This window comes from Lolium rigidum, chromosome 2 (genome assembly GCF_022539505.1).
Source record: "Lolium rigidum isolate FL_2022 chromosome 2, APGP_CSIRO_Lrig_0.1, whole genome shotgun sequence".
Taxonomy (NCBI): Eukaryota; Viridiplantae; Streptophyta; class Magnoliopsida; order Poales; family Poaceae; genus Lolium; species Lolium rigidum.
The window spans coordinates 177,189,140-177,216,642 of record NC_061509.1 but is presented as its reverse complement, the minus strand read 5'-3'; the positions used below and the strand labels follow the sequence as shown (position 1 = coordinate 177,216,642).

The window sequence follows — 27,503 nt, the reverse complement described above, 5'->3', positions numbered from 1 at the left end:
ATGCCGATATAGCCTTCCATGAAGGCGACAAAGCAAGAGAGATAGAAAACGGCGTTGCCGGGAAGGTGGTGAGGCTGGAGTCGATAGAAATCAAGAAATTGGCGGAAGAAGTCGGAGGCAGGAAGGCCGAAGCCACGCTCAAAGTGAGCAAGAAAGACAACGACCTCACCGGGTTCAAGCACTGGTTCGATCTCGTCGCCTGGAAGCCGGCAGGAGACTCCCTCCGGTATCCTCCGAGACCGGTAAAGCCAGTCAATCTCATGTTGTGTCACGTCGGAACCTCTCCAAGTTCCGCGTGTGATACTGGAAAGATCCTTTCCGGGGGCCCGGCTGGAGGTGCCGACCTCTTGGTCCTTGCCGGATTCAGTTTCCATCCGGGCGAGATCTGCGGTAAGTCCGTCGGAAGTCCTACTTCCTTGGCTACTAGAAGATGAGGCGAGAAGAGATTCCTCGCTAGACATGTGGATCTGGAGGACGCCGGTATCTACTCGCAAAACAGTTTACCCAAAAACTACCCTCGCGCGAAGATCTACGAGTAAGAGGAAAAGCAAAATAAAAAGGAAGTAAATACTCTACCGGCCCAAGATCTGGAAAGCAAAGAGAAAAGAGGTAAATGCGTATTGAGCCTAACCTGAGGCGGCGGAGGCGCTTAGGAAGAAGTTCACCAGAGAAATGGCGAGCTCCTGGCCGTCGACGAAAGCTGGCGACGGAGAAGGGCGAAGTCCGCCGGAGGAAGCTCGAATCAGCAGCGAGGAAGGAGCGCAGCGAGAACTCCGCGCGATGAAGAGCTTCGGCGCAGCAAGAGCAGCGTCGCAACGTCGATAGTTGCAGCGCTCTTGCGGCGACCGGCGGCGACGAGGAAGCAAGGGGCGAAGGGCTCGAAGTGCTCGGAAATGGGGGTGAATGCGAAGAAGAAGATGAAGTGGAACCGCTCCGCCCTTATATAGAGAGAAGAGGAAGTGGGCCGAAAACCGTCGGGCCGTGGCGGTTCACCTCGTGGGCCGCCACGTGGCACGCAGATACACGTGCGGAAAATAACATGCCACAGGGAGGCCACACGGATCCGGAACGGCCGCGAGGATCCGGTGTGGCGCAATAAATACTGGCGCAGAAGCCGAAGGGAAGTGACCTCTGACACTGGCGCGTCAGACACAGTGCGCATGTCACTGACAGGCACTGTACCCGAGAAATTCTCGACTTCGCCGAGGAGAGAGTTAATGTCTAAGATGCCGGGGAATAGGATACCGGAGCGCCTTGAGAAGGGGGAGCGAAGTAAATCCGGCAAAGATGCCGGGAGATCTAAGTTCATCGCCGAAAGATTAAACCGGTACCTTCAAATATGAGAACCTGGCATGGTCTATCGGATAGGATCCACCGGACTATACCAGCTTCGGGGACTAATGTTGGGGGGATGACCCCGGTATGCCAAAGGCATGCCAAAACCGGATGGTTTAGGCCATCAAGATACCGGTTTAATGTTTATACCGGAGCACGAAGTTAAGGATTTGGCTAAGTGAAGCTAAGCCGGTATCCCCGAAGGGTATACCGGAACCGGATAGAAAAGACACCGGGCCACCGGTAAGAAGTGTACTCGTAGCACGTCGGCGGGATCGGTCAAAGATTCTCTCCGCAGCTAGAGGACAAAGATGAGCTAAGCAAAGTAGCTTTAAACGAAGGCCCGACGATAAAGAAGAGGATGATGCTTGAAAGAAGCCGGAGGACGTCAGCCTCCCTGATTAAAGAAGACCCCGATGTCATCTATGATTAAAGTAACTTTGTAAAGTAGTTTGTCTAGTCAAAGATGCCATTAGGGTTTCTAGGGTTTCTTCCCCTGTAAGCCACCCTCTCCCCTATATAAGGAGAGGGGGTAGCCCTCTTCACGGGCATGTATGTAGGTACGTGTGAGCCCTTGTATTCAGAAACTTGTAACTTGTGGAGATCAATGAAGAAGATGATCTAGAGCGAGTTCTTCCTTATGTCTTTCTTCTTCCACCTCTAGCCTTGGCTAAGTTCTTAAGGAAAGCATCCGGAAGTTCATCCCATCTAATCGCAAACCCTCCCCCGAATCCTCTAGCGTCCATTCGGCCCAACTTAAGCCATCCTATGGCATCCGTCTGCATTCCCCACGACGACAAGAACTACCATAGAGCTTGTTGAAATTTGGTTTGCATGATTGGTCTCTCTAAAGTCTAGATATTTTACTGGTGAAGTGTTTGAACAACAAGGAAGACAGTGTAGAGTCTTATAATGCTTGCAATATGTTCTTATGTAAGTTTTGTCTGTACCGGTTCATACTTGTGTTTGCTTCAAACAACCTTGCTAGCCAAAGCCTTGTACCGAGAGGGAATACTTCTCGTGCATCCAAATCCTTGAGCCAAAAACTATGCCATTTGTGTCCACCATACCTACCTACTATGTGGTATTTCTCTGCCATTCCAAAGTAAATTACTTGAGTGCTACCTTTAAAATTTCATTCCTTGTCTTTGCAATACATAGCTCATGGGAAAATAGCTTAAAAAACTATTGTGGTATTGAATATGTTACTTATGTATCTTATTTCTTATAAGTTGCTTGTTGAGCGGTAACCATGTTTACGGGGACGCCATCAACTATTACACCTTTGTTGAATATCATGTGAGTTGCTATGCATGTTCGTCTTGTCCGAAGTAAGGGTGATTTATCATGATCAAATGGTTTGAGTATGCATATTGTTAGAGAAGAACATTGGGCCGCTAACTAAAGCCATGAATCATGGTGGAAGTTTCGGTTTGGACATTAATCCTCAAATATCTTATGAGAATATTATCCGTTGTTGAATGCTTAAGCATTAAAGAGGAGTCCATTATCTCGTTGTCTATGTTGTCCCGATATGGATGTCCTAAGTTGAGATCTGTCAAAAACGAGAAATCAAATGCGATCTATCTCCTTGGACCTTTGTACAGGCGACATAGAGTTACCCCTTTGTGACACTTGGTTGAAACATATGTTATGCAATGATAACCATGTAAATCCAAGCTAATTAGGACAAGGTGCGAGCACTATTGGTATTCTATGCATGAGGCTTGCAACTTATAGGATGTCTTATGCATAACACATATGAATTATTACTACCGTTGACAAAATTGTTTCTATGTTTTCAAAATAAAAAGCTCTAGCACAAAAATAGTAATCCATGCTTCCTCTCGTGAAGGGCTATTCTTTTACTTTATGTTGAGTCAGTTACCTACTTCTTTCTATCTTAGAAGCAAACACTTGTGTCAATTGTGTGCATTGATTCCTACATACTTGCTTATTTGCATTCATCATATTACTTTGTGTTGACAATTATCCATGAGATATATCCATGAGATAAACATGTGGAAGTTGAAAGCAACCGCTGAAACTTATATCTTCCTTTGTGTTGCTTCAAAACTTTCTACTAAGAACTAGTTAAGTGGCCCTCGCAAATGCGAGGGCCCCATCTTTAGTTGTTTGTTTGTGCTCTAGAATAAATTTATGCTTACAAATGTGGCTTAATAAATTTTACCTATTTAATGTTCTTCCTCTCATTTGCTCGCATAGTGCCAAAATGCATGATGTTTGAGGTTTTAGGTATGAGACTCCAAGATATAAATTAGATCCTTTATTTGAATAAGATGTCAGAGATTATCATCTTGTGGAAATTGTGGACTGTTTTTCAAGAAAACATCTAATCGTAACTTTTTTGTACGACCAATCAAAGTAATTTGTTCATATAATTATATATTAATTGTGGAACAAATAAAAACTTCTCTAAAACATTAGCAAATTTTTAGTCTCCACCTGCTACAGATTATAAGGAAATTTGCATAATTGTCTTTAATAAGACAATTTGTGCAAGTAAGCTACCGTGTGACACTGGGTGTAAAAAAGTTTTAATAATTTAATTCATTTATAAATTATATATAGGTTTCAAAAACCCTATTTGTTAATAACATGTTTTTATAAATTAACTATAAGTTTACAGAATATTCTATGGTCAACGAAAAATACAATTACTGTAATTACATAGATATTATGTTATTTAAGCAATACTTCTATCACTTATTAATTATTATTCTATAATTCATAACCATGTTAGACATTTGGAAAAAAAATCATAATGTCTCAAGTAAATAATATTAATTTGTAGCAGGCAGCTCAGTGGTGACACCGATTGCCTCTTTGCTGGAAGCTAACGATGCTGCGGTAACCTTGACGCCCAGAGTCGAAAAAATAAGCTGACCATTATTGAATTAACTCCTCGATATCATCCTGCAGCCATAACATTAGCAATTCAGATTGTAGTGAAATAGGATGGTCAGGACAAGATCTAATCCACATCAAAGATGCACGTGCCGGCCTGCTAGGCTGCTACTGCTATATGTTAGTCATGTTTGCCTTGTGCAATCCCGTCGTCCTTGGGCATCCGTCGAAACCAAAACACTGAGACCTTTCCTTAACCACAGCTGACTAACATCTGCTCGTGCATACTTGGGCGACGCGAGTTGGTTCTCCCAGCAGGAACGACTCAAGCTGAGTCCTCCTACTCTCATTCCGTATTAAATCTTAAAATAAAAAATACATTCATAAATGAATTATATGTTCGCATGGTAGGCTAACACCTGACTCGAAGCAAGTCTAAGCTAAGTTCTGTAAGAATATTCATTAAAGTAATATCTATATGTCGAATAATTCTCTAAGTTGACAAAAAAACACGATTACTAATGGGGGAAATATGAGTCGTCAAAGCAATAATTGATTTTCACCAAATTCTTATATAATTTGTAATTATGTGAGACATTTGGTATTTGTGTATCATCAAAAGTAATTCGTATGCACCTGCTCAAGAAATAGCTAGTAATATGGTATACCTACGTTTAGAAGAGAAATCAAGTAATTTTTTGTACTGAAAGTCTGATCTTGCAAGTGATTTATGTAAATTTCAGTTGTACCTGTTGTTTTCCTCTCCTGCCCGGTAGCTGCTTAGGTAAGTTTGGCCCATGTCTCTCTTTCAACAAAAAATATAAGCATAGTTCAGGTTCCTATGCTACGAAACTGACACTTTGTGACAGAGCAATTCACGCTGTAATGTTTTGGATATGGAGAGGCCGTGTGTAAACTGCTTTTATCCAGTGATGCTTGAGTTTAACTAATGCATCTTTTGTCAGAAAATAACATGCATATGAGAGCTAGTGGTAAGGGTAACAGAACGAACCATTAAATGATTTACCGGTTTGCAAAACTTCAAGGTAAACTATTTTCTATATACATAAGCAGATAAGCATAGTGAAATCTGATACATCAAAATACTTACTCATATAACCAAAAATCTGGTACATGATTACTCTATTTTGACGTTCTAGGTTGCAAAACGGCTTTAGAAAATAATTAATGGAACATTAGCGAAGAACATACACAACCCTTGTAGAAAATTCATTTATACATGTATCGTCAATATATACTGCAGAAGCAGAAAATTCCAGGGATATTTTGGAGTGATCTAAACAGTGTATATTAGCTTTACCATCAATATAACCTATATTGCAGATCCCCAAAATTACTAACAATATTAATGCATTTAGGTTAACTAACAATCAAGCCAAGACCGACAAAATGCATACGTTTGAAGGCAATAAATCAGGGCAGTGTAGCACCGAGGAAAGTTATCAAGAACTGAGCATAATACTACCGAGTAAGGTTAAGCATTTTTACGTGGGATTAATCGGATGAATGCATGCAACATTATGATAGATATCCATATATTCAGAGTTTGAAGAGACTATCAGTATCATTAACATGGATCATGACAGTACCAGCTAAAATTAGATAACTCTAGCTGTAATCCACCTTAGTTATCAGGTGGCTGAATTGACCTGTACAAGAATAGTGCAATATAATATAATTCACAACAAATATGGCAGAATAACTTGGCCATATCCAGTCTGATTGTTAACAGACAGGGGAGAGATAAATAGCAGGTCAGAAAATGAATATTAGCAATTTACTAATTTGGAACCAACTGAATAATTGCAGCCTGGGCTTTTCACTTCTGGTGGCGATTGGCAAGGATCATGATCATCTCATTATAATTATGTGCAGCATCAAACGATCATGTAGGGATAGTCGTACAGTGGCTGTATTGGAGCTCTCCCGTGATACCGTGACCTGCCTATACCCTTACACTCTGGCGAGTATTATCAACCAACATGTACCTCCATTGATCCCACTTCCTGGAGTCCACTGCGAGCAGCCGAGTACACCGTCCGGGTCGAGCTTCAGTATAGCTAATTAACGGAAACTACAGACTTCATCCAATCAGACATTCAAACTTCAAAGGGCAGTATACACGATTAGACATTAGAAGGCAAAGGCAACTGCACGTGCATGTAGGAATTTCCTTGGAGGCACCCTGCATCTCCACACTTCACGTCAAAGTTGCAGCTCCTCACCATAACTAAAATTTGAGCGTATGCGTACGTCCGGCCGTGGAGGCCGGAACTTTGAGGTTGTTTGGCGTGGCCGTGGCTTGGAGATGAGCGGCAATTAATCTGGAAGAACGGACGCCAAGAATTTGAGGAGGTGAGGAGGCATGGTCGGTACACTTTTTTTCTTCTCTTGTTCGGGCTAGATCTAGCCTTCAATGCGAGGCAAATCTCCGATCGATCATGCAGGCTGCATCTGCACTGATGAATACATGCAGGAGGCATCAAAAATTGAAAGTATCAGCTGCCAACCAAAACAGGAACCATCAGCTGTCAACAAAGAGTTAGGTGCATGCACATGGAATAGGTTGGTTGGCCGTGAGTACTTCGATGAACATGGCGGCGGCAGCGTCATGGGAAGCTAACTTTGTTTTCCTTTAGATGGAAGAAGAATACGTGACCTAATTTTCTTATTAGCTAAGTATTATTGAAGGGGTACGAAGAAACTTATCAAGGGCATTGGTGGGTAATTTTTTTAACTTCTATGTCAATTTTTTTTTTGAAAAGATCTATGGTTGGCATCGTCTTATTTAATGATGGTCAGATGTCTCTAATTTTTGTGAGATATTCTAATAGATTCTCTAATTTCTGGTTAGCCCGTAATGTACTTTTAATATATAATAGATTTATTGCTTTATGAGTTAACTCCTATGCAAGTCTTATTGATGCTTGTCTTGAAAGTACTATTCATGAAAAGTCTTTGCTATATGATTCAGTTGTTTAGTCATTGTCTTTACCATTGCTTCGAATCACTTCATTCATCTCATATGCTTTACAATAGTATTGATCAAGATTATGATAGTAGCATGTCACTTCAGAAATTATCCTTGTTATCGTTTACCTACTCGAGGGCGAGTCGGAACTAAGCTTGGGGATGCTTGATACGTCTCCAACGTATCTATAATTTCTTATGTTCCATGCTAGTTTTATGACAATACCTACATGTTTTGTTCACACTTTATATCATTTTGATGCATTTTCCGGAGCTAACCTATTAACGAGATGCCGAAGTGCTAGTTCCTGTTTTCTGCTGTTTTTGGTTCCAGAAATCTTACACAGGAAATATTCTCGGAATTGGACGAAATAAAAGCCATACTTCCTATTTTCCACGGAAGGTTCCAGAGCACCGAAGAGGGACCAGAGGGGAGCCAAGGGGTCCCCACCCCACATGGCGGCGCGGCCAAGGGGGGGCGCCCCCTGATACGTCCCAAACGTATCTATAATTTCTTATGTTCCATGCTACTTTTATGATGATACTCACATGTTTTATACACATTATATGTCATTATTATGCGTTTTCCGGAACTAACCTATTGACGAGATGCCGAAGGGCCGGTTGTTGTTTTCTGCTGTTTTTGGTTCCAGAAATCCTAGTAAGGAAATATTCTCGGAATCGGACGAAATCAATGCCCAGCATCCTATTTTTCCACGAAGCTTCCAGAACACCCGAGAGCCAGCAGAGGGGGGCCACAGGGCCACCACATGACAGGGTGGCGCGGCCAGGGCCTGGGCCGCGCCCCCCTATTGTGTCACCGCCTCGTCAGCCCTACGACTCCGCCTCTTCGCCTATTTAAAGGTCCCTGACCTAAAACTTCGATACAGAAAAGCCACGGTACGAGAAACCTTCCAGAGCCGCCGCCATCGCGAAGCCAAGATCTGGGGGACATGAGTCTCTGTTCCGGCACTCTGCCGGGACAGGGAAGCCCCCGGAAGGCTCCTCCATCGACACCACCGCCATCTTCATCAACGCTGCTGTCTCCCATGAGGAGGGAGTAGTTCTCCATCGAGGCGAAGGGCTGTACTGGTAGCTATGTGGTTAATCTCTCTTCTATGTACTTCAATACAATGATCTCATGAGCTGCCTTACATGATTGAGATTCATATGAGTTTTGTATCACTATTCATCTATGTGTTACTCTAGTAATGTTATTAAAGTAGTCTATTACTCCTCCACGGTGTAATGGTGACAAGTGTGTGCATCGTGTAGTACTTGGCGTAGGTTATGATTGTAATCTCTTGTAGATTATGAAGTTAATTATTGCTATGATAGTATTGATGTGATCTATTCCTCCTTCATAGTGTGATGGTGACAAGTGTGCATGCTATGTTAGTACTTGGTGTAATTGCAATGATCTATCATGCACTCTAAGGTTATTTAAATATGAACATTGAATGTTGTGGAGCTTGTTAACTCCGGCATTGAGGTGCTCTTGTAGCCCTAGACAATTAGTGGTGTTCATCATCCAACAAGAGAGTGTAGAGTGGTTTTATTATGTGATCAATGTTGAGAGTGTCCACTAGTGAAAGTATGATCCCTAGGCCTTGTTTCCAAGCATCGAATCTCCGTTTGTTTGCTGTTCTGTTGCATGTTTACTCGCTGCCATATTTTATTCAGATTGCTATTACCACTCATATACATCCATATTACTTGTATTTCACTATCTCTTCGCCAAACTAGTGCACCTATACATCTGACAAGTGTATTAGGTGTGTTGGGGACACAAGAGACTTCTTGTACTGTGATCGCAGGGTTGCTTGAGAGGGATATCTTTGACCTCTTCCTCCCTGAGTTCGATAAACCTTGGGTGATCCACTTAAGGGAAACTTGCTGCTGTTCTACAAACCTCTGCTCTTGGAGGCCCAACACTGTCTAAAAGAATAGAAGCACCCGTAGACATCACCCCCTATGGTGTGGGTCCCTCAGGACCCCTCCGAGGCTGCCCTTCCGCCTATAAAGTCTCTCCGTCGCGTAAACCCTAAAGAGATAAGCCACGATACGACAAAAGTTACGCAGCCGCCGCCATCGCGAAGCTAAGTTCGGGGGACAGAATCTCTGTTCCGGCACGCCGCCGGGACGGGGAAGTGCCCCCGGAAGCCATCTCCATCGACGCCACCGCCATCTTCATCGCCATCGCTGTCTCCCATGATGAGGAGGGAGTAGTTCTCCCCCGAGGCTAAGGGCTCTACCGGTAGCTATGTGGTTCATCTCTCTCTCCCATGTGATCTTTATGTGATCATGAGCTTTGTATCACTATTACTATGTGCTACTCTAGTGATGTTATTAAAGTAGTCTATTCCTCCTTCATGATGTAATGTTGACAGTGTGTGCATCATGAAGTACTTGGCGTAGGTTATGATTGTGATCTCTTGTAGATTATGAAGTTAACTATTACTATGCACTCTAGAGGTTACTTTAATATGAACTCCGGATTCACTCTCCACGGTGTGATGGTGACAAGTGTGTGCATCGTGTGTGTTTCCTTTATGACGTTGTGGAGCTTGTTTACTCCGGCTTGAGGGTGCTCTCGTAGCCCTACACAATGAATGGTGTTTATTATCCAACAAGAGAGTGTTAGAAAGTAGCACAAGAGAAGAGAAGTTATTTATTTATGTGATCATTGTTGAGAGTGTCCACTAGTGAAAGTATGATCCCTAGGCCTTGTTTCTAAGCATTGAAACACCGTTTCCAACAAGTTCTGTTACATGTTTGCCTGCTGCCATCTTTATTTTAGATTGCTATTACCACTCATACTCATCCATATCACTTGCATCTTACTATCTCTTCGCCGAACTAGTGCACCTATACATCTGACAAGTGTATTAGGTGTGTTGGGGACACAAGAGACTTCTTGTATCATAATTGCAGGGTTCTTGAGAGGGATATCTTTGACCTCTACCTCCCTGAGTTCGATAAACCTTGGGTGATTCACTTAAGGGAAACTTGCTGCTGTTCTAAAAACCTCTGCTCTTGGAGGCCCAACACTGTCTACAGGAATAGAAGCGTGCGTAGACATCACCAACCGAAGAGGGAATATGTGGTGAGACCACATGCTAGTGGTATGAGGGGTAGAGGAGGTGGAAGAGGCCGGGGTGGACGTGCTAACTCCAGCCAGGAGTATCAGGACATGGAAGAAGATGATCCAAGAGACCGTCCAGGCTCTGGGAGAGGTGATATGGAATGGTTGCGGAAACGTGATATGGGCACACGTGAAGGACAAATGCAAGTGAATACCTTGGCAATCACTTCGGGGTCCCATGTTGCCGATGTGGTTGGGGTTTTGGAGGGGAAGGCCGTGGGGGAGACGACACCACAGAAGAATCAGGCACCGAAGAGGCACAAAGTTATCGATCCATCATTCCCGTTGGCGGCCTCCAGTGAGGAGGGCCGCCGGGGACAATGAAGACACGTGGGTATAATTGCCGGGGACTAGGCTCCGACCCGGCAATTAGATCGCTTCTAAAAATTCGGAGGCAACATAGAGCTGATATATTGTTTTCTATCTGATACTCACCTGGATGGAGATAGTGGTGATAGACTGAGAATTAAGCTTGGTTATGCTCATATGTTTGTGGTGCCAAGCAATGGCAGAGCGGGAGGGTTGATGCTGCTGTGGGATCAACATGTGAATATCCAGTTAAAATACAAGCATACAAACTATATTGATGTTCTTGTGTCAGGAGATACACCAGACAAAGATTGGAGACTCACGGGTCTATATGGAGAATCAGTATGGCGACACAAATATCGTACGTGGCGCTATTTGCGAGACTTACACCAACAAGCTAATATTCCTTGGTTGGTGTTGGGTGATATGAATGAGATCATCTCAGAGACAGAAGGAAGGGGGAGCTCCAAGGCCTCGGTTATACATGCAAGCTTTTAGAGATTGTCTCTCTGACTGCGGTCTCGATGATTTGGGATATATTGGAAACAAATTTACTTGGAAACGTGGTAACATATGAGAACGGCTGGATAGGGCAGTCGGTAACGTGGGTTGGATGCATCTGTTTCCACACGCGGGTGTCCACCATCTTACCTCTACAGGTTCTGATCACAGACCAATTCTGGTAGATACTGATACATACGCTGCAGTGCTGAGCAGTAATAAGAAGAGGCTTCGCTTTGAAGGCCGCTGGTTGAAGGAAGAACAAGTAGAAGATATTGTGTCGACATCATGGTTGCATGCTCCTCCAGATGCCTCTGTTATGTCGAAACTCTCAGCTGTACACTCAGAATTACATGAGTGGGATCGTAATGTTCTGAAAGCTCCACAGAAAAAGGTTAAGGAGTTGACGAAAGAATTGGATCAGTTGCTTAGTGGACCGATGTCTGATGAGTCTGGCCAGAAGCAGAAGGAAATTACCAGGCAGATTGAGGTTGCTCTGGAGCAGGAAGAAGTACACTATATGCAGCGAAGTCGTGCCAACTGGCTTATGCATGATGATAGAAATACGACATTATTTCATAATTATGAAAAGGCACGTCGAAAACGTAATACCACTCTGAAGTTGAAAAATGTGAATGGTGAGTGGATTGAAGGAAATAATGAGATGGGCTCTCTAATTCATGAGTACTTTTCGAATCTGTTTACCTCTGAGGTGCAACAAACTAATGAGGAATTAGTGAATAGGGTGATCCCTAGGGTAACCTCAGATATGAATGGATCTTTACTAAAGCCATATACTGCTGAAGAGGTAAAAGCAGCCATGTTTAGCATTGGAGATTATAAGGTACCTGGTACTGATGGGTTGCATGCAGTGTTCTATAAGAAATTCTGGGATGTGGTGGGGGATGAAGTTACACGTGAGGTACTTCAAGCACTAAATACTGGTGTTATACCTAAGGAATGGAACGGAACTGCTATTGTTTTAATACCTAAGGTGGAAAGTCCTGAGCTCGTTACACAGTTCCGACCGATTAGCCTCTTTAATGTGATTTACAAAGTGATCTCAAAGGTATTGTCGAGAAGGTTGAAAGTTTTATTACCTGATATTATCTCGAAGACACATAGTGCTTTTCTCCCTGGGAGATTGATTACAGATAATGTGTTGGTTGCCTATGAAAGCTTCCATGCAATCAAGACGAAGAGACAAGGGAATAGAGGTATTTGTGCGGTGAAATTGGACATGCACAAAGCGTATGATCGCGTGGAATGGAATTTTCTTCGGGATATGATGTTGCGGCTAGGTTTTGACCAAGGCTGGGTTAATCTTATCATGGCATGTGTCTCTTCGGTGAATTACAGGGTTTGGTTCAATTCAGAAGAAACCGAGACGTTTACCCCTACAAGGGGTATTAGACAGGGTGATCCTCTGTCACCATATTTATTCTTGATCTGTGCTGAGGGTTTGTCTAGCCTTCTAGCGTATGAGGAGATGATTGGTGGTATTCAAGGGGTCAAAGTGTGCAGGAACGCACCGCCAGTGTCACACCTTCTTTTTGCTGATGATTCTCTGATCTTGATGTCGGCTGATTTGTCTAACGCCACGACTCTCCGAAATGCATTAGAGATGTACTGTGCAAGCTCCGACCAACTTGTAAGTGAAGCAAAGTCTAGTATTTTTTTAGCCCAATTACAAATGTTCTGATACGGGAGGAAATTTGTGCACACCTCAATATACTAGTAGAATCTTTGTCAGACTGATATCTTGGACTGCCAAGTATTGTGGGCATTGATCGAAGTGATTGCTTTCAACACTTGATTGAAAGAATCTGTCAGTGAATTAATGGATGGAATGAGAAACTTCTGTCTATGGGAGGGAATGAAATACTTCTGAAGGCAATAGCTCAGGCTATACCGGCATATGCTATGTCAGTGTTTAACATACCAAAGTAAGTTTGCAAGGAAATTTGTAATGCAATTGAAAGGTTCTGGTGGGGAGGTACAAGCACTCAACGCAAAATTCACTGGATGGCGTGGTGGAAGATGAGTATTCCTAAAACTGATGGGGGAATGGGTTTTCGTGATCTACACTGTTTTAACCAGGCAATGTTGGCTAAGCAATGTTGGCGGTTATTAAGTGATCCTGGTTCTTTATATGCTCAAGTTTTGTGTGCAAAATACTACCCGGATGGTGATCTGATTAATGCCAAATTGAAGAAGGGAGCATCGTTTACCTGGCAGAGCATTATGGCAGGTTTGAAAACCTTCAAAAGAGGTTGCATTTGGAGACCTGGAGATGGTAGTACTATAAATATTTGGACAGATCATTGGGTACCAGATAGTCCAACACGGATGGTGACTATCCAAGAGGTCGTTGTCTTTTGACAAGAGTAGAGGAATTAATTAACCCAACAACGGGTGGTTGGGATGAGGATCTGCTTTGGGAGAATTTCTGGCCCGTTGATGTATATCGCATTCTACGGATACCGTTGCCAAATTATGATCAACCTGATTTCATTGCATGGCACCCCACCAAAACAGGTTGTTTCACGGTTAAATCGGCATACCATATGGAGTGGCGGGTGAAGTATAGAATGAGGGCACAGAGATCTGATGCTACTGATAGATCGTCACCTCATGAGGTTTGGAATCGAATTTGGAGAGCAAAAGTGTCTCGGAAAGTCCAGATTTTTACTTGGAGAGCATTGCATGGGATTGTCCCATGTTTATGTGTTTTGGCTAATCGACATGTTGGATCGGCTGTTAACTGTCCAGTTTGTACGGTGGATGCGGAGGACCTAAGGCATATGTTGTTCAAATGCCCAAGATCAATGTTGGTTTGGGAGGGTTTAGGACTTGCCGATGCTGTCAGTTTGGCAGTGCGGATGGACCACTCTCGGTCGCTAGTTCTTGAAGAATTTATGTGTTCCTCTCGACCTGGTGGTATAGCATGTGATATGGAGCACCGAGCTGAGTTAGTGATGATCGCATGTTGGTATTTGTGGTGGTCAAGGAGGCAGATTAAAAATAAAGAGTCTGTACCGAGCCCGAAGAGAACAGTCATCTACATTCAAGGTATCTTGGCCAATAGTGTGAAGCTTAGAGGAACTGGTAATGCCATCCGCAGGAATGGATGGACGAGGCTGGCTAAGGGTGTGTATAAACTGAATGTGGATGCCGCTTTTGATGCTGATTCAGGAAGAGGTGCTACATGGGCGATAATTAGGGACTCTAGAGGAAACTTTGTTGCAGCTAACTGTAATTTCACTGATTCGGTGATTGATGCAACATCAATGGAGGCCTCGGTGCTGCTCTCGGGTCTCCAGTTGGCTGAACAATTTGGTGCCAATTCCCTAATGGTGGAGTCTGTTGACTGCCAAAACCCACCGGCGGGCAGCGGCCTTGTCAACACTGTAGAGCCGGGGGGAGCCTAGAGCTGCGGCTGGCTGAGACCCCTCCGAGCGACGGCCCGCAATGCTCTTCTGGTCACACGCGGCGTTGCGAAGTGCAAGGGCGTGCCACCTGACCTATACCTGGTCGGGAAGGTGATGAGATTGCCTCGCTTAGTTTCTGCAGGGCATACATGTAAACGTTAAATACGAGCCTCGATCGGCTCTCAGGTTATCCCGTGAATCGGCTCAAAGAGCCGATCCACCCATGATCCGTACGGGGTGTACGAATACTTGGTGGTCCTGCTTGATCAAGATGAAGCTAATGAGATCTACGACGATTTAGGGTTTTCACCACATAATCGGATCATCCTACTCCAGGTTGGGCCGGATGGCCACGCACGGTGCTCGTAAGCCGATCCTAAACAAGGCCGAAAACCAACATGAAGTTGATCCTAGGAACATCCCGTTTAGGACTTGCGAACGCCACCCTACGTGCCACAGGATCCTCCCCCTTTGTAAGGCCAAACTATTGCAGATATTAAACTAATCCTTGTAGAACAAGGAGCAATCGTAACGGATCAGATCTACTAAATAATGATCAAGCGGGGTGCCGCCCCCACACCCGGGATAGGCGTGAGGACGGCTAGATATGCAAGGGTTGCACTACGTAAGCATGCTTAAACGAAGAACAATGCTAACCCTAACACATCTAATGATAACTACGTTGCTCGCCATCAAAAGCGCTTCGATACGAGCAACGCATGAACAACGTGGGCTTGTGCTGCCTAGATCGCAAGATGCGATCTAGGCAGCATGTCGCTTACCCGATAGAAACCCTCGAGACGAAGGAGTTGGCGATGCGCCGAGATTGGTTTGTTTTTGGGGTTGAACGTGAGTTGTTGTTTATTCCATAAACCCTAGGTACATATTTATAGTCCAGGGGACTTTCTAATGTGGGCATGCACTAAACCGTGCATGACTAAGATTCTATCTCTAAACTAAAACGGATCTAATATGTTACGTATACACGGGCAATTAAACCCAACGAGGCCGATTCATATAATTCTCCACGTATATTTCTTTAAGTCCATCTTGACCGCGGCCCACCTCTGACTCGGTTAAATCTTGGTGATAACACATGCCCCCCTGGTTTTGGAAATGGAATTTCCAAAATCATTACGCTCTCGTTGGGTCATGTCGTGGCAGAACCGTCGCAGTATCCGTTATCATGATGACTTGCCTTCTCAACTTCTCCGCGTGATTTGGCAGTCTTTTCTCTTTCTTTCAAACACCACTTCCTCGGAAACTGCTGTGGCATTGAATTTTCACCATCCCCCTTTATTTAACCGCCACGAACAGTTCTGCCCTGCATCCTCACATTAGCAGCCCAAAAACCCTCCTGCACCATCATGTCTTCTTCCTCCTCAGCCCCATCGGACTCCTCCAGCCAGTCCTCCATGTCCCGCGAACCGACGCCGGAGCACAACCCAGCGGCAGCCCATGCGGCCAATACCCGCCGCGCCATTGCGGCCGGGGAGGAGTCGGATCATGACTTCTCCATCCGGTCCGAGGACGACCAGTCCTCGACGGACGGGAGAGCGACCTCCGTTTCCTCGCCGACGGGGAATCGGAGGAGGAGAGCGATGACGATCGCTTCTCCCGGGACGACTTCACCTCCTCCGAGGGGGTGATGGAGGAAGAAGAGGAGGAGGAGGACGACGACGATGACGACTCCTCGAAGGCTACCCACCAGCGAAGCGCCTTCGCATGTGGTGGGACGACGACGAGCAGGCGACGACGAGGATGGGGATGAGGCCCCCATGGAGGGCTACGGGAGTAGCGACGAAGAGCCCATCGGCAGCAGTGCCGATGAGAGCTCGGAGGATGATGATGAGGACAACGACGGCCCGTAGATAGGACCTCTGTCATAGGGTCAGTAGTGGTAGATGGGGCAATGTATCCCCTCGCATTTCCTTTTGAGAGCAATTCAGTTCTTCATGTAAGAAATCCCGCTTATCAATGAAGAATTGTTCCCCACTTTGATTTTGCCGATTTCTTCTGAGTTCGGTTGAGCCGATTTGCCCACTTTGCCAATGTGTGATGAGCCGATAACAACGCACCGGCCCTTCAACAGAGCAATCTACCAGGCCTGTTGCCCCCCGAGTCTCAGCCGATGTAAAACAGAGACGAGGAATACGCGCATGAACTGTGTAGACCTGGGCCTGATTGTGTGCGGGGAAATTCCTTACGTAGCGCCAGCCGATTTGAACACAAATCGGCCTCTCTGAGCGGAAAGCCTTCAAGGCGAGCTGCCCCCCGAGTCCTTACTCGAGGCGAGAATGTGCCACAACCGATCCTCTTTCTTCCTCTGACAGCTCGATAATCTTCCGTTCCAGCTGTACTAACCCCACAGATTGGATAATCCTCGCACAACCAGAGTTGATGGCTACGCATCGGCCGTTTCTTGATTCTTGACATGCTGCTCCTGACATTGTCCTTGAAGAAATTTCCCTTGAGTCGATGACCCTGCATCGGCTTTCATGTCCTTAAGTCGATGCCTGCTGCATCGGCTATGTTCGAAAATTTTCGAATTTTCACTTTTTGTTGTTTTTTACAGCCGACCTGTGCATCGGCCCCCATATCTCAATACCCGTCAACAAAAGATGACGCTTCGTTGTATACCCTCATATTTCATATACTGGCGCCCCCGAGCCGATTCTGTCAAGAAAATTGATGGTATCGGCTCGTTGGATAACATGTTGAACCCAGGGCAGAGAGGTAGGTGAGGATAATTTTGGCCGATTGCTGGAATCGGCCTCCACGTTGCTTGTTCGTTGCAGGTTTTGTAAGTTCCCTTCGTAAATTTTTGGGGCCGATCACAAGGATCAGCCTCTACTGGTTTGCCCATTGGTTTGGTCTTGCTACTTGGTCAAGCTGGATGAAACCAACCCAACCTCTGACTTGATGCGCCTGCTGTCGCCCACCTTGTGTGCTCCGTAGAGTCGTGGAGCGCTACGCTCTGTCGGCAAGACGAGTACCATGTTTGTGCCAGCCGATGTCTCATCATCGGCTTTCCTCTCGTTTAGGGCGCCACTCCATTTTCCGTGGACGACCCTCTTCATCCAGGGTTCGCTGAACCTTTGCAGCCAGATCGGGCCGTGCCTTTCTTAGCGTATGCAGGTACAACCTTTCGGCTTCCTCCGAGCCGCGCAATCGCCGAACCCTCGCGCTTCGGGAACGGCTGAGTCCGTCGGGGCACCACCTTGGCCGGTGGTACCTGTCTTCTTCCACTTCTCCCTCGTCTTCCGAATCTTCAAGATCTGCCCAACGAGGTGACTCAGCCGCGTTTGCTTTGTGGTGGGAGAGGCCCTAAGCGCTCGAACACGGACACGTTGGCTGCCTCCTTCTTTTTCGATTGCATTCGGGCAATTGCCGATTGTGGGCAATCGGCTCATTCCTGAATCCCAGCAGTGTCTGAAGAAGGGGCAGTCCCAATGCCTGGCGTTGTCGTCTTGCTCCCTTGATGCTTCCGTGGCATAGCGCTCATGCTCCTCCTCATCGTGATCCCGCCGACGATATCTTCTGGCTTCTCTAGCCAAACGATCTTCTCTCGTAATAGGGTTGCCGGCGTTGACCATATTGATTAACATATTTGTTGAGGAGGTGATCGGAGAGGGGTCGCCGATATCTTATATTCTTCACCTCTCCTCTCGTGACATAGCGCTTGCCATCATGACGGAGCCGATCGCATGGAGCGGCCTCATCCGTATCCTTGCTGTGAGAGCAGCTGCCCTCATCTCCATCTTTGCCGAGTGGTTTCCAGTGCCCTACCATATTGATGCTCGAACGAGGGGCCTGGCCGGCAACCTTCGTGGTAGGTGATTCCTACCATGTTAACGGCGGGGAAGGGTTGGGTGTCGACCTTCATGGCGTACTCGGTTGAAAATTAGTCGCCCCTTCTCTATCGCCGCTTGGATGTGCCGACGCCACACCCGGCAGTCGTTGGTGGCATGGGAAAGCGAGTTGTGGAATTTGCGGTACGGCTTTCCGTTTAGCTCTTTCGCCGTGGGGAACTTGAGACCTTCAGGAACCGTCAACTCGTTTCTCCTTGAGCAGGAGGTCGAAGATTTGTTCAGTCTTGGTCACGTCAAAATCAAATCCCCCGGGCGGCCCCGGCGGCTTTACCCATTTGCAGGCCACGGGGTTCCTCCCCGCGTCCACTCAGCCACTCGCTATCTCTTGGCCTCCCGCAGCACTTCATCCTCCTCCGTATCGACCATGACTACCGCACGTTTGAACTTGTCTTGGTACAGGTCGGGGTGGCGCTCGTTCATATGCCGATAGTTTCCGAACCATGTGCGCCGGTGAGGGATAATCTGCTTGGGAGGCCATGTCCTTGAGCTGTGTTGCAAGTCCCGCTACCGCCAACTCGATCGCTTCCTTTTCAGTTATACGAACCGAATAACATCGGTTCCTAAGATTCCTGAAGCGCTGGACGTATTCTCGTCACCGTTTCCCGCGCTTCGACGTAGTTGTGCTAGATCGGCAATGCCGGACTCGGAAGCTTCGTATGGTATTGCATATGGAACTGTTCTTCCAATTGCTTCCAAGACTCGGATGGAGTTCGCCGGTAGAGAGGTGTACCATCCAAAAGCCGATCCCGTGAGGGACCGTGAAAAGAGCCTCACGCGTAGCTGATCCGACACCGAAGCCGGTCCTAGTTGAGCCAAATATCGGCCGACGTGCTCGATGGAGCTGGAGCCATCCGATCCACCGAATTTGGAGAAGTCGGGGAGCCGATATTTTGGTGGCAGCGGGATCATCTCGTAATCGTCCGGTACGGCTTGGAATAGCCGACCGCCCTTCTTTTCGGCATCATGCCGAACCGGTCTCTCGCATGGTACCGATCCGATCCGCCGTGCCGGCCGTAGGAGTTGCACTCGAAGATTCGCCGGGGTGGCGTACTTGGCCTCGCCACGTTTGCTTTTCCAGCTCGAGCCGCCTGCAGGAGCCGGGCTCGGGAGTTTCGTCGGTGTGGCGTATTTAGTCAGCCACGTCCGCTCTGCCGCCGACGTTCCTCCCGTCTTCGCCGGAGTCCCCGATGTTGTGGCCTGGTTTGTGAGTGCCCGGTCACCACAATCCGGCACATACATGCATGCGTACCCATGAGGGATCTCCTTAGGCGCCTCCATTAAGAACCGGTAGTCACCGGGGTCGCCACCAATTCCGTAGACGAGGAATGCCGGTGTAGTCGGCACTTCAGCAGGTGCTGCCAACGCAAATGGCAGCGGTGGACGGGACCGGAATGGCAATTCTCCTTGATGCGTCCCGAGAGCTGGTCCCGACGGCGAGTACCGGTGGCTCATGATCTCTCGGATCACGCGCGAGCGACACGCTCCAAGCACGTTAACCAAGTTCTCGCAGTGGCGGTGTAGCGAGTGAGCCACCGGGTAGTTGATCTCCTCGCCGCGACCCCCGGTGCGTTCCTCCGACGGGGAAGAAAGGTCTATCCCATCGAGTGCACCTTCCGGTGAGAACCCCTTCCATCCGATGCCACCGTAACGGGTTCTCTCGAAAAGAGCCGATGAGGTCGGCTTCGAGGGTAGCCTTGATCTCATTGTATTGCTTCTTGAGGTCGTCGAGCGGATCCTCGTAGGTGACCGGCGTGCCGTCCGCCATCTCGGATGTAGATGGCGATGTGGTTGATGTAGACGATGGTCCCACCGGCGTGCCGGAATGTGTTGACCGCCAAAACCCACCGGCGGGCAGCGGCCTTGTCAACACCGTAGAGCCGGGGGAGCCTAGAGCCGCGGCTGGCCGAGACCCCTCCGAGCGACGGCCCGCAATGCTCTTCTCGGTCACACGCGGCGTTGCGAAGTGCAAGGGCGTGCCACCTGACCTATACCCGGTCGGGAAGGTGATGAGATTGCCTCGCTTAGTTTCCTGCAGGGCATACATGTAAACGTTAAATACGAGCCTCGATCGGCTCTCGGGTTATCTCGTGAATCGGCTCAAAGAGCCGATCCACCCATGATCCGTACGGGGTGTACGAATACTTGGTGGTCCTGCTTGATCAAGATGAAGCTAATGAGATCTACGACGATTTAGGGTTTTCACCACATAATCGGATCATCCTACTCCAGGTTGGGCCGGATGGCCACGCACGGTGCTCGTAAGCCGATCCTAAACAAGGCCGAAAACCAACATGAAGTTGATCCTAGGAACATCCCGTTTAGGACTTGCGAACGCCACCCTACGTGCCACAGGATCCTCCCCCTTTGTAAGGCCAAACTATTGCAGATATTAAACTAATCCTTGTAGAACAAGGAGCAATCGTAACGGATCAGATCTACTAAATAATGATCAAGCGGGGTGCCGCCCCCACACCCGGGATAGGCGTGAGGACGGCTAGATATGCAAGGGTTGCACTACGTAAGCATGCTTAAACGAAGAACAATGCTAACCCTAACACATCTAATGATAACTACGTTGCTCGCCATCAAAAGCGCTTCGATACGAGCAACGCATGAACAACGTGGGCTTGTGCTGCCTAGATCGCAAGATGCGATCTAGGCAGCATGTCGCTTACCCGATAGAAACCCTCGAGACGAAGGAGTTGGCGATGCGCCGAGATTGGTTTGTTTTTGGGGTTGAACGTGAGTTGTTGTTTATTCCATAAACCCTAGGTACATATTTATAGTCCAGGGGACTTTCTAATGTGGGCATGCACTAAACCGTGCATGACTAAGATTCTATCTCTAAACTAAAACGGATCTAATATGTTACAGATACACGGGCAATTAAACCCAACAGGCCGATTCATATAATTCTCCACGTATATTTCTTTAAGCCCATCTTGACTGCGGCCCACCTCTGACTCGGTTAAATCTTGGTGATAACAGAGTCAGACTCTCTTGAGGTAGTTCAAGATGTTCTCGATCCGTCAGAGTTCAGAGGGTTCTTTGCGGTGGTAATTGATGATTGCCAACATTTACTAATGATGCTTGGCATGGCAACGTTTCAACATGTTCCGCGAGAAGCTAATGTTGCCGCTCATGAGCTTGCTCGCTATGGTTCTTCGCAGGGTTTTAGGGGTTTCTGGTTTTCGGATCCCCCAGATTTCTTAGTTTCTGTAATAGTTGAGGACCGTATTCTCATTCAGTAATAAAGTTGCCTAAAGTTCAAAAAAAAAAAAGCCTAACCAGATACCCAGCAAGCGAAAAACGAAGAAAAAAAACACTAATGGGCAGCGGCCCAAAATCGCCAGCAGCGCGTGCTAAATAGGTTTTGCCGCTAACGAGAGCGGGAGCCAAGCGTCAAATAGAAGGGCCCGGCCCAGTGAGTGTATCTACGCTCCCATAGGAATCGTAGCGGGCCCAGCCCAACCAGCATCCTCTTTCCTCGAGGGCCCGCCCCAACCCAACGGCACTTTCTGGAACCCCCCACCGACCCAGCAAAATCCGACCGTTGCCGCTCCCCGATTTTGCCTTGCCTTCCTCCAACCTCCCGCACACCCAAATCTCTTTCCCCAATCTATTTTCCTCCCGCTCCCCCAAACCCCAAGAACACAACCTCCCGCACACGGAAAACACGCCAAGAAACCAAGAAAATCTTCTCGCTCCGCCTCCGACGAATCTAGCCTTCGCCGCCCCCAAGCACCGCGCCTTTCCCTCCGGCCGCTGCACGCCGCCGCCGGCGACCTCTTCCCCTCCACCGTCCCCGCCGCCAGATCGGAGATCGATCCGGATTCAAGACTCATCCCTCGCGTCGGTCGGTAAGATCTATATTTCCTCGATTGGGTTCCGCGTTTCCCTTACTTGTTTCCTCCCCTTAGTTGCGCGAGGTTGTGGGCAGCGAGTTCCAAACCCTAGCTCTCCTGCTCTGCGGTATCCTGTACGATTCGTGTACGCGCTTCTGTTATGATGGCCGCACGCGTCGTATGCGCCGGTTGCGAATTAGTATTTTGCTGCTAGCATCGCGAAAAGTCCGATCATAAATCCATATGTTTCGCTCGCTTCTTCTTCTTCTTCTTGGGCGTGCATCGACGCGGTGTCTTGGAATATGTTATTCATAGACGCGACGCGAGAAGCAGTCTTTCTGAATATGCAACGCATATTGTTAGCGGAATTGCTGTCAACCTAAAATCTAACGGATATCTGGGCTGCCTTCGCGAAACAATTCGGTCTGATGTTAACTGCTGTGCAGATTGCGATCTCTGTACAACGCAAATAGGGTAGAGATTGCTTCTGTCTTCTGATCTGATGTTAAAGTAAAATCTAGTTGAGATCTTGGTTTGCCAATGTGTGTTCTGATGCTAAATCCTATGCTCATTGCGATTTCCCTATTGTACATTTACAGTTGCGTTGTGTTATTGTTTTTTGCTGTCTGACTAATTTCCCTTTTCCACCATTTCGCTAGCTCCGGCTTTCGAGGTAGAGGAATAAGGGCTTCTGTTCTGCCGCCATGGCTTTCGCAGCTCCAGCAGCTGTGTTTCTTGATGAGAACCTGCCAATCCATAGAGGTGAGGCGGCTTTTGGCTCAAACTAATCTCATGAAAAGGAGGTTTCCTGCTGTAAACATCTGACGTACTTGTTCCTGATGATGTGCAGGCAAGAGGGCTGATGGGCTGAATGCCAAGCCACTGAAACCATCAGCTAAGCCGTCAGCCAGGAAGGCCCTGCGGGATGTGTCCAACACCAGCAAGCCCCTGCGGGATGTGTCCAACATCAAAGGTAACGCCGCCTTGAAGGACAGGTCCGTCCTCAAAGACAAGTCTGCTCTGCGTAGCCAGGAAACCATTAAGAAGAACCCAGTGAACAAGACTACAATCTTTCCTGATGAGGCGACCAAAAAATGTCATGACTGGGCTAAGGGTGGCGTGGAGGGTGCCCACTTCACTGGGAATGATGCTCAGAAGTTGGACAGTGACAAGATAAATCAACGTGAGAATCTGTGTCCTGTAGTTGCTTCGTTTGCCGGTTCGTTGGTGGGTGGAATTTTTCAATGTGTACATGTGGCTGATTATATCAACTATGCAGGTGTCAAGAAGAAAGTGGATAAAATAAATTCAGCATTGCGTGACTGGCCAGATGTGATATTTGATCCTCTGCTATTTCCAGCTAAGGTAAGCCACCGACATGCACGGAATTTTTAGAAATCCTCTACAGATTATTTTGAATCCCTATATACTTCTGCAGCCATCTATCCAGTTCTTGCATTAACACTTCGCAACTATTCGTCTCTTGGTTCTTGAACTGCCAAACTTGTATCCAGACAAACTAATCTTGGTAAACATGAAGAATGTTCATCTCAGTATGCTATTAGTATCTATGATACTCTGTTTTCCTTCAGAACTGAATGCATTATCTAACCTATTGAGCTATGACTTTTCCTAGGACATCATATAGCATAAAAGACAGAATCTTAAATGATTATTTGTCCCACTGTTGCATGATTTATTTGTTCCACTGTTACATGATTATACGTTCCACTGTCACATGATTATTGTTCCACTGTGACATGATAAGTCAACCAGGAGAGTTTGATGTGTAATGTGATCCTTTCATGCCTCTTTGTTCTTGCTATCTCTACAAGCAATACGTACAAACAACATGGACTTAGTAACAAGATGTATCAGCAATACATATAACTCTATGTTGATACAAATTAAGGAATGACTTCTGAATTCGTATAACTCTATGTTGGATGTATATTTGAATCTTTACTTTCCACTGTACTGTTTGCCAGTAGAACTGAAGGAATTTGCTTTCCATTATATGTATATCGCTTTACTATCTATAGGTGTCTTGTCTCAGTGCAGTTTCTTTACTTCGCATTTACCCCTGATGACTATATGGATACTGACATCTATAAACCAGTAGTCATTCCTTAATTTGTTTGGTATGTTGTTACCGGGTCTATACAAGCTACTGCACATATATCCTGGTTTGTCATTTGTTCATGCTCCAGTTAACAACATTTCTGGTTTATGTTCAGTTTTCCCTCCTTTAATTCATTATGTTGATACCATAAATGCAATATCTGTTTGTTGATGATTCAGGCAGTTGCACCGTTTTATGAAGAAGTAAACGTGCTGGAAATGGAGCCTGAGATTCTTCCAGATGTCACCAGCAGCCGTGGTCTCTCAACTTCAGGTCTCTTTCTTCCTTGCAATGGTGCATTTCTCTCAACTATACTGGCGATCTAGAATTTATGTCAGTTTTCTCACATGTAACTCGTGTACATTTGCATCCAGGCAATCTTGCAAAGCTGGCTGAAGATTATTTCGGTGATGACAATTACCCATTCCTGGAGCCTGTTGAGTTTCAGCTGAAAGACGAGGAAAGTTGTCATCCCTGGAGCCTGGAAGGAATGAACTGAAGACATATCTGTCCACCTGAAAACTTCAAACACTGTTGCTGTCGCTGTCTTTGCAACACTGCTTGCTCAGGAGCCGTATTAGAATGCTAGATGTTGCTCTCTTTCTCCCGTCTGTTCTGATTGATGGATGTGGTGTGAGACGTGCCTTAAGATTTCAGCGTCTTTGTTAGCGGAAGCAGCTCAGCTTCCTGTTTGTTTTGGCTGGGACTCTTTCCAGTGACCTGTAAATGTTTGTGCGAGAATTTAAGATGTTGCAGGAAATTTAGCCGTTTTTGTGTCGCCTGTAGTGAATTCTTGATCTTTGATTCTCATCTCAAGTCATAGGTAAGCGCAAGTTAACAGAGTGTATTGGCAAGTGAAATTAAACGTAACAGTTTTGGAATGCAAAGCAGGTAAACTAATTTCTACAAAGACCAGATCACATTAACTGGCAAGGAACTTGTTATCCCCTGCCGTATGTCACATTTCTCCCGAGTGAATCTATTTTCGTCGCTGCCCCTGTCCGTTGTAGCCGCCCAAATAGCAGTAGTGGGGGGAGCAAAAAAAAAAATGTACTCGGCGTTGTTTCCAGATAGCTTTGCCCAACATGCAGACCTGGCTATCTAGATTGGAGACCTTGTAAACGATACTTATCTTCTTTTTTTTTTGGAAGAACAATAAAAGATACTTAGAGCATCTCCACCGATGACCTTCAAATTGTAGCCGGCAGCACACATGCCGGGTACGTATTAGGGTCGCCGACTACTAGTGCTAGTCAAAAAAGAATTAGTTCGGGCTGGAAAGTTGGTCCCAACCCAACGTGAAGTTTCCTTGCATGCGTCGCCGACGTGCCCAAGAGCATCTCCATCGACGCGCCCAAATAGTCGCCGGCAGGGTCACCGGCATTGTTGTATGGGAGGCGCCGACAGTGCATCCTCTATTTAGGGATGATGTTCCCACATCGGCGCCTTTCAAACGGCGGCCCCCAAAACTTTTTTTTAACAATATTTTGAAACAACATATCAATCACATTTTATTCATACTATATTCAATAATTCATACAATCAACAAATAGTACTTAAATTATTCATGCAATCAAACAAATAGTACTTAAATTATTCATATAATCAATCAATCAAACAAATGGAAATTAAATTATTCATACAACCAAACAAATAGAAATAAAATCATGCATTATTGGCGGCTTCTCTCCTCGTCCACAAATGCACAGCTAGATCCGTCTTAAGTTGTGCATGGATATCTGCATCTCGAATTTCATTGTGCATATGAAGAAAAGTGGCAAATTCTTGGGGTACATGCCCTACCTCAGCAAGTGGCCCTTGATAATCAAATGGTTGATCATACTGCACATGTTCCTCGCGCTCGCTCTCAATGATCATGTTGTGCATGATCACACAGGCGTTCATCATCTCCCACATCTGAGACTCAGACCAAGTGAGAGTAGGGTACCTGTGTAATATCCCGGGATTCGAGATGTTTGCGGGGTAGAATTAGAAAAGGGATGTGCATTGCATCGCAAAACTAGGGAAAATTTTGCGCTTAATTGCATAAAACCTAAGAGGGAACAAGTTTCTCTCTCGACACCAGCTAGGTTTAGGGATCCGAGAGTGCGACAAACTTGGACATGATCTTTTTGAATTAGGGCTTTGAAATGAGTGGGAACAATTGCATTTCACACTTTGAGTTGTGTGATTGAATTTGAAATGAGTTTGAAGTGAAATTCAAACTCAAACAACACATAAAATGTGAAGACAATTAATAATTCAAATAATAATATTATATTGGATAATATAAATAAGAAAAAAATATGCATATATCACAATAAGCTCATTAGAGAAACATTGAGCTTTACTGCTCATCACACACAAGATACATTGTCTTTACAATATTAAAATAGAATAAATATTACATAACTCATTTCAGAAAATGATAAATGAAAAAAAAGTAAAATTACAATATATCAAAGAACTAGCTAAACTAAAATATCTTCATCTTCTTGATCTTCTTGATCAACAAGTTGATGGAGTAGTTCTTGATCATCTCATCTTGATCCCTGCATAGCAACAATAGAAACAGAGATGCACATTGTGCCAAGTGGCAATGCCACTTGGTAGATCAGAAACAATGGTAAATAGGGAGGATAAGATTCAATCAGCCGAGCTGATCCACTCCAAGGGGCACAAGTTTCAACCTGTGAAGCACACATCTCACAAGGATGAGTGCATGCTCACCAACACACACACACACGGGAGGAGTCACCAAAATGGCATAGGACATGCTATCGACCAAGGAGGCCATCACAGGTTGATATAAAACATTTTCAAGCACAAACCCTAGATGCTCATTGACATAAGCACCAGAAGGGTAAGAACATTAAGAAGAACAAGAACAACAAGAACACCATAGTAGCCAAACCATCAAGCATCTATTCCACCAAGAACAGGCAGCTGTTGAGCAAGAAATGGAGTAGCACCAGCACAGGCCAGTCAGGAGGAGCAGGGCAAGCACCAACCCAACAGCCAGAAGCAAAACCTCTACACCAACACCATCTAGGAGTTGGAGTGAGGTATACATCAAATCATGGA

At 46.0% G+C, this 27,503-nt stretch overlaps 1 protein-coding gene across 1 annotated transcript; it reads left to right on the top strand.

Moving 5' to 3' along the window:
• Window positions 1-22,965: 22,965 nt before the first annotated feature.
• LOC124687742 lies at window positions 22,966-25,072 on the top strand. The gene is made up of 5 exons (XM_047221492.1): window positions 22,966-23,059; window positions 23,148-23,480; window positions 23,577-23,662; window positions 24,599-24,692; window positions 24,794-25,072. The coding sequence occupies exons 1-5, from the start codon at window positions 23,002-23,004 to the stop codon at window positions 24,916-24,918; spliced, it is 696 nt and encodes a 231-aa protein (XP_047077448.1). The 5' UTR covers window positions 22,966-23,001; the 3' UTR covers window positions 24,919-25,072.
• Window positions 25,073-27,503: the final 2,431 nt, after the last annotated feature.

Bases quoted from the DNA above. Each gene is read 5' to 3' on its own strand.
- LOC124687742 (XM_047221492.1), top strand. From the start codon at position 23,002: ATGGCTTTCGCAGCTCCAGCAGCTGTGTTTCTTGATGAGAACCTGCCA. The intron at 23,060-23,147 runs GTGAGGCGGCTT...GATGATGTGCAG, and splicing joins GAACCTGCCAATCCATAGAG to GCAAGAGGGCTGATGGGCTG. The intron at 24,693-24,793 runs GTCTCTTTCTTC...ATTTGCATCCAG, and splicing joins CCGTGGTCTCTCAACTTCAG to GCAATCTTGCAAAGCTGGCT.